The 7,335-nt window shown below is 40.4% G+C and overlaps 1 protein-coding gene and 1 pseudogene across 1 annotated transcript; both read right to left on the reverse strand.

Moving 5' to 3' along the window:
• Positions 1-222: 222 nt before the first annotated feature.
• Positions 223-1,257, reverse strand: LOC130554803 (tripartite motif-containing protein 16-like protein; annotated as a pseudogene).
• Positions 1,258-1,466: 209 nt separating this feature from the next.
• Positions 1,467-6,761, reverse strand: LOC130555036 (E3 ubiquitin/ISG15 ligase TRIM25-like). Its single transcript, XM_057335057.1, has 10 exons — positions 6,144-6,761; positions 5,086-5,321; positions 4,813-4,908; positions 4,295-4,528; positions 3,978-4,125; positions 3,156-3,220; positions 2,669-2,767; positions 2,494-2,575; positions 2,264-2,404; positions 1,467-2,170 (listed from the first exon to the last, which is right to left on the reverse strand). The coding sequence occupies exons 1-10, from the start codon at positions 6,625-6,627 to the stop codon at positions 1,995-1,997; spliced, it is 1,761 nt and encodes a 586-aa protein (XP_057191040.1). The 5' UTR covers positions 6,628-6,761; the 3' UTR covers positions 1,467-1,994.
• Positions 6,762-7,335: the final 574 nt, after the last annotated feature.

Consider the following 7,335-nt stretch of genomic DNA (forward strand, 5'->3'; position numbering starts at 1 on the left):
AATATCTAGTATTTGGTGAAATCTCTCTGTTTTGTGGATGTACAGTTCAAAATATATTTTGCTCTGAGATTACATTTCCTAAATCTCCTGCCCCCTGGCCTAAGAACAACTAATTTAAAATCATTTCTAGATTCACCGAGATTTTTACTCTTACTGAAATTAGTTTAACTGACAGATGTTCATTTTTCTACAGTTGTTGATGGATTCATTGAATTTAAATCTCTAATACAACAATATTATGTGTAAAATTTCACACAGTTTAACTGTTTCACAAACCAACAACCCAGGATAGAGAGGTTGAGTGAATGTGGTCTTGACTCTGTGGATGAGGGTCATTGTGTCAGAGATGATGTAGAAGGACAGAGTTCCTGCACTGTGATCCACATACACTCCTATTCTAGAAGATCTGGACACTGCAGGGAGTTTAGTCTCAATGTTATTGTGCCAGAATGAGCAACTGGAGTCAGTGCAGCTCAAACTCCAGGACTGATCATTACGTCCAAACAAACACTTATCACCTCTTCCCTTTCTGCTGATGCTCTTACATGACACTGATATATCCACCCCACCACTCCACTCAACCTCCCAGTAACAGCGTCCACTCACACTCTCTCTACACAACACTTGAAGAAAATAATCAAATCTGTCTGGATGATCAGGATGTTGCTGGTCTTTGTTACTGTTAGTATCACTCTGTTTGCTTCAGATAGAAGGAGATGTTTACGTGCTGTGTTTGGATCCAGAGTGATCGGACGATAATCTGATGGACACAAAGAAGCTGTATGTAAACTAGGACATTTGAATTTCAAAAGACTTTAAACAGATTTAAGTCAAATAATTTAAGTGTGGAGAATTTGTTTTCAAAGAGAGGTTTAATGGTTGAACTTTGCATGTAACGTGGGAAATTGATTTAGGAACTGTTGATCTCAGCTGTTTTAGGGGCCATAATTGTTATTTATAGTCTGTTTATCCTGCATATTCAGTGCGATTTATGAACATCATTATAGAGGAGATTTAAAATGAATGAAATGCATATTATTACTGTTCATATTTTTAACACTATCTTGAAATGATATCTTCAATTATGTGTCTGTATGTTTGTTAAGACTCACATTTCAGGAACTGCTCCCTGGTCTTGGGTTCAGTGATAACTACATTGGAGAAAAAAATAATTCTGATTTTGAGGAGTGTTCGACCAAATATATAATATTGATCGCGTGCTTTATTTCTGAGAAAACAATTGTGCTTTACCTCCATCACATATCGTTTTGGTTCTAATGAATGCTGGTGCAGTTCTGCTAAGGTGATGCTTCACTGCACACAACAGCTTGACAGTTTCAGTTAACCTGAACTGAATTTCCTGGTTCTGTTCATGAAACTCATGCAAAAAGGAATGGCAGTCACACAGTATAATAAACAAGTCCACTAGTCCACTATTTCAGTCTGTGCTGTGTACTGCACTACATTAGTGTGTTTATTAAGCCGTTACATTGACCTGCTTCTGCTGATAAACCAAGGGTCCAAAAATATAGACAAGAATGAATCAAATTCTTTCACTGCATACAATTTTATTAAGCAAGTAGGCTAAAATAGTTTTTTGCTGTACTAAATATTCAGTTGTTTATATTGTACCAGCTGTTGTAATATGTTGAACTGTTCTTTAAACAGAACATTAACAGGTTGTCTCAAAGTTCACGCACTGTCATTTTGAAGTTCAACAAGTCCAACCCTTTAGTAGGCTACCGTTAAAGGTACTACACATTTTCTGAGATAGATTTCAAAGAAAACAATTCCTATACAATCCCTAGAGCTCCCTGTTTCACCTGACACAACAAACCTAAAGGACATACCCTCCTCTAAACTTATCTAGGGCACCCTGAACAGATAATACAGGCTTCATCAGGATCAAGTTCAGCTTGGTTATCAGACATCCTACACATTAATCTTTAGTACTTGTTTTTGTCCAGTTCTAACTGGGCTACTATGGTTCAGAATTAGTAGTCATCGAAGTCAGCCTCTCGTAACCAAGTAAAGAAGGCAGTGACGGACCTCAGGGCCACACCCTTTCCCAGCCATTCTGCCGGGTCTTTGCTGGACTCCCATTTGAAGAAGACCTCGTCCTTTATAATGTCCTCATCGTAAAAGCGGTCAAAAAACATGCGCAGCAAATCTAGGTAAAAGTCAAACATTATTCAGCTACACTCTAAAGAGAAGTCAAAAGACCTCTGAATGCTACTGATATGGGAGGAAAAAGGGAACTCACTGGAGGGATGCTTCATCTTCATCACGAGAGCCTGGAGAGCATAGAGGGCCTGCAACTCCTTCTCTTCATCACACAGGTACTTAGATAGCAGTCCGGCCCTTTGACTAAGCTGAGTCACATCCACCTTGTAAGCGGGGATACCTGTACAGATTCATGAATGCCCAATGCAATTAAACACCAGGAACAGGTAAAACTACGGAATGTGGATCACACATAGAGAATTCACTTACGTGTAATGGCCGAATGACACACGGACGTCATCAGTGCCCGCACAAACTCATGGGAGCTTATCTGTTGTTCATCTAGGTTGGCCTTTTAATGTGCAATGACTGCTGTTAGGTGGACTCACCCCACATGGTAACTTTTAAATGAGCCTTAAACCCTAGCCAAAATACACAAGCTCACCTCTATCCAGTCACAGATGGTCTTGTTGTCGGCTTTATCCTGCAACAACCTGTCCAGTTGTTTAGTGAGCTCCTCTGCAGTCAGCTCTTTCTTGTTGAGCTTCTCACCCAATGTACACACACAACATGTTCATGTGCTTCAAGCTCAAAAAACTATTTTAGATTTTTATAGTAAGAAAATAGCTTTATAAATTTCTTTGTTCTGTTGAACACAAAAGACCATATTTTAAAGAATGTATGTAGGAAGGCAAACAGTCTGAGGCACTTTTGACTACCGTTGTCGTTTTTCCTACTATGGTAGTCAATGGTGGCCAATAACTGTTTGGTTACAAGCATTCTTCCAAATATATGTTCTGATTTGGAACAACTCGAGGGTAAAAGAATGAAGACAGAATTTTTATTTTTGGGCGAACTGTCCCTTTAAATGTTAAACTTAAAATGCTGACAATACAAGCCCCTCCCTTCCTGCTGATTGTGTAAGTACTTACTCCTTGCTCAGACAGATGGAGAATCTTCTGGGCTGTGTTTGGATTCACAGTGACCTGACAATAATCTGATAGAGAGAAATGCAAAATTTCAATGTTTTAATCCGCCTGGAAACCAGGGGTTTAAAACGACTAAACTGCATATTATGACTTCATGTTTTTATCAGCATCTTAAGATGATAAACTTATTGTGCCTAATTCATGAAACATTCGTAAATATATGTGTACATTTTGAGTAATTTGAGCGTAAAACGGACCTTCCCGAAAACTTTCTTCCGGATTCACAAATACTTCGTAAACGTCAGATTTGATACTGAAATGTGTGCACTGTATGTTGATGAATTCCAATCACTCGTAAACGCTCATAATTAGCACAATCTCCGCCTCTTCACTACAGATACGCAAATTACGTATCTAGGAATGCTGGAATCCTCTGGACTTCATTCTCTGGTTTGGCAACATTATTGCCTAAATGAATAATAGGATATATGCTTACCAATAAAATAATTAATTAAACTGTGTCCACCAAAGCGTTTTTGGCTAGCTGAAATAATACCTGGTGCTCTTCTGAAAACGACCAGCTGATGGCGCCTGAGAACGCTTTGGAGGCACTGCGCGTCTTTCCGGAGACGCGTTGGTTGCTGTGATTTGGAATATCCATGACAGTTACATGTTACTAGTGTCTTATTTTAAAGAATATTAGTGAATAGACCATTATAAAAATGCATTAACCAGCAATATTCATTTATATTTATACAAAAAATCGCTCTGATCGTGTTTCATGAATGAGGCCCAATATGTGTATGTTTGTAACAGGCGCTTTACCTCTATCAAATATCCTTTCTATCTTTTCTCTGCACAAACACTCCAGTTTCTCTTTACTTTTTTGTACATCATCAAAAGAAAGGAGAGAACTGAGAGTGATGCAAAATGAGTCAGTAGATCCAGGAGGAACACAAAGAGACTGGAAACTCTAGACACAAAGACAAACATATATTTATCTGGTTACAAATGTAACATGGGTTCCCTGAGAACAGTGAATGAGACGCTGCAGGTTCCCTCTCAGGTGCACACAAGTACACTTCATGCTCATTTTCTTATGTAGGCTATACTTAATTATATACACTCTGATACCCTATTACCTGGAGGAAAAGGATGTGACCGTCTGTGTGTGAAAGCTGCTCCAGCTCAGTGTCTCTCCTCCTCAGATCATCAATCTCCTGCTCCAGACACTTCAAGAGTTCTTCAGCTCGACTCACTGCAGCCTTTTCCTGATCTCTGATCAACTGTATCACCTCAGAACGACTTCTCTCAATGGAGCGGATCAGTTCAGTAAAGATCCTCTCACTGTCCTCCACTGCTGCCTGAGCAGAGTGCTGAGAGAGAGATTTACATATAGGCCTATTATAAACCACTTTAAGTTGCACTACATACATCACACTTTATTTTATTGTATTACTATACTTATCTTTCTTTTCGTTTGATTACATACTTGCACTATTTGTACGTAGCCCAGCTGCAAATGCTTTGGCAATACGAATGTACATTTTGTCATGCCAATAAAGGACACTTAAATTGAAATTGAGAGGAGCATTAGAATCCATTAATTGCTCAGTCCTGAAGAGCTGTTCCAGCACCTGATCTTCTGATCAAAACTCACCTCATGAGTCTTCACAGTCTTTTTTAACTCCTGAAGCTCCTTCTGTCTCTCCTGAATCCTCTGCTGGTATTTACGCTGTGTTTCCTTCAGTCGTTTCTGTTGAATGTGTAAATGATAAACAAGATAAACTGTACATACATTTTAACTAAATATAGAAATATGTTACTTAAAAACAAATTATGAAGATCTTTCGCTAGTATGCCCATAAAGACACATTTATTAAGGAGCAGAACTGATCACATTCACACATCACTCAGTGTTTTCAGCTCTTACCTGTTTCTCAGTCCTCTCTTCTTCAGCTGATCCAGTACTGTGATTTTTGTGCTTGCCTGCCATGCACAGATAACATATACAGCGCTGATCAGTACGACAGTAAAACTCAAGAAGTTTCTCATGTTGAGGGCAGATCATCTGCTGAAGTTGTCCAGTGGCATCAGTCACTTTGTGTCTCTTGCTTTTAAATAAATTCTCATGTTGTTCAAAATGAGTTTGGCAGTAACTCAACTCAACTTTATTTATATAGCGCTTTTACAATTTTCATTGTTACAAAGCAGCTGTACATGAGACACATTGACTACAAGCAAAACAATCAAAGTTGTACCTGCAAAAACAAGAAAAGGTTGAAAACACAGAAGACAGACACACCCACACACAAAACACTCCACACACACAACACGCACACGCACCAACACACACAGACACAGAGACACAGAGACACACACACACACACACACACACACACGCACGCACGCACGCACGCACGCACGCACACACACACACACGTACGTACACAGACAAGTACGCACACACACACACGCTCAGTGAGAGCACACATTTAGGATAAAGGAGAGAGAAGCACAGGTCAAATATAACAGACTATAAATTCCTATATGCAATATTAATTAAGTAAAACTTTAAGATTCTAAAGCAGCCCCCCGGTCAGGCAGATAGTGCAAAAACAGTATGCAAACGGTGGCGAGGAACCCAAAACTCTAATCGAGAAAAAAAACCTCAGGAGAACCCAGGCCCAACCAGGGGATTCCAGTTCCCCTCTGGCAAAAGCTGCTGCCTCTGCACAAGCTCCAGAGAACTTGCACAACAAGGCTAAATAAAATAAATAAACTTAATAATAAAATAAATTATATTTTAAGATTATCATTAATAATCTAATAGCATTTGAAGTTTTGTGGTGAAGACATGTCAAGAGACCGCGTCCTTCTTTATCCAGCTCTATCATCTCAGCTCTTGTCAGGTCCCCACTTCCCATTCTCCGCTCTACCATCAGGTCAGGCCATGAACTGCATCCTGCTCGCTGTGGTAAGAGCTGAGACACACCAGACAGGACTTGACGGCTTTGTGTTTTCTCTCAGTACAGACGTCACACTCCACATCTCCAGGTCCAGCATAACAGTGATCAGGACGAGCAGCTTGTAGTTGAGTGTTCTTCAGTTTCTCCACCACTTCAGCCAGCATGGTGTTTTTACCTAAAACAGGTCTTGGACTGAAGGGCTGTCTGCACTGAGGGCAGCTGACTCTCCATTGATCGTCCTGATTCCAGTAATCCGTAATACACCTCATACAGTAACTGTGTCCACAGGGAATAGTCACAGGACCCTTCAGGAGATCCAGACAGATTGAACAACTGAACTGATCCTGATCCACTGAAATACTGGCTTCTGCCATTTCACAGTATGTTGCAGAAATGAAGATAAAACATAGAACCGGCGAGAGTCGGCGCGACAGCTTAGTTTCGTTTTCCCTCAAATTTCCTGTTTTCATAACAGTGCCAGTGTTCTGCCAATTTATGCTACCCATAAATCTGTGCTACCCTCGTGTTGTGATTGGGTTGGGGGAGGGGTTATTTAGGTGTAAGGGTTGGGTTGGGGGAGGGGTTAGTCCTGTTTTGTATGGAGGTAGCAAAATTTGATAGGGATGCATAAATTGGCAGAACACCGGTGATCATAAACTAGACCACCAGATGTCAGTCTCATACAGAAACTCATAAAGGCTTTTAATAGGCTACGCAGGGCCGGATTAACACAAGGGCTAGGTGGGGTTGAAGCCCCAGGGCCCGCGGAAGGAGGGGGCCCTTGATTGGCTGGAGGAAATGGGAGTTGTCCTTACATCATTGATTGACAATTCATATAGGCGGTTGATTATAAAATAACAAGAAACTATTGGAAAATGCTCCTGCCGATATAATTCACGGTCCAATCAAAATAACTTTAGTTTGCGCCATTACGTCAGGAAACGACTCTTTGCGTTATGCTTTCGCATGTCGAGAATTCTGTTTGGCTCGTTGGTGTTCAAAAAAGTGATAGTTGTGAGCAAAAAGGAGAAATAAAGTTGAAAGGGAAAAACGTGAGGTTAATCTTACAGCTAAATTCCAAAACTAACCAACTTCAGTTCCCTCTGGGACAAAACATCCATGGGCCTGAGGAAATTCCTGGGTGCAGAGGCAATACACATTTAGCATCACCCACCGCCACAGATCAACGTGCTTTACATGTTGAAGGTGAGTTA

This window comes from Triplophysa rosa, linkage group LG5 (assembly GCF_024868665.1).
Source record: "Triplophysa rosa linkage group LG5, Trosa_1v2, whole genome shotgun sequence".
NCBI lineage: Eukaryota > Metazoa > Chordata > Actinopteri > Cypriniformes > Nemacheilidae > Triplophysa > Triplophysa rosa.

Bases quoted from the DNA above. Each gene is read 5' to 3' on its own strand.
- LOC130555036 (XM_057335057.1), bottom strand. From the start codon at position 6,627: ATGGGTAGCATAAATTGGCAGAACACTGGCACTGTTATGAAAACAGGA. The intron at 3,221-3,977 runs GTAAAGCGCCTG...TCTCTCTATCAG, and splicing joins AGAAAGGATATTTGATAGAG to ATTATTGTCAGGTCACTGTG. The intron at 2,768-3,155 runs GTAAGTACTTAC...TTGGGTGAGAAG, and splicing joins TCCATCTGTCTGAGCAAGGA to CTCAACAAGAAAGAGCTGAC.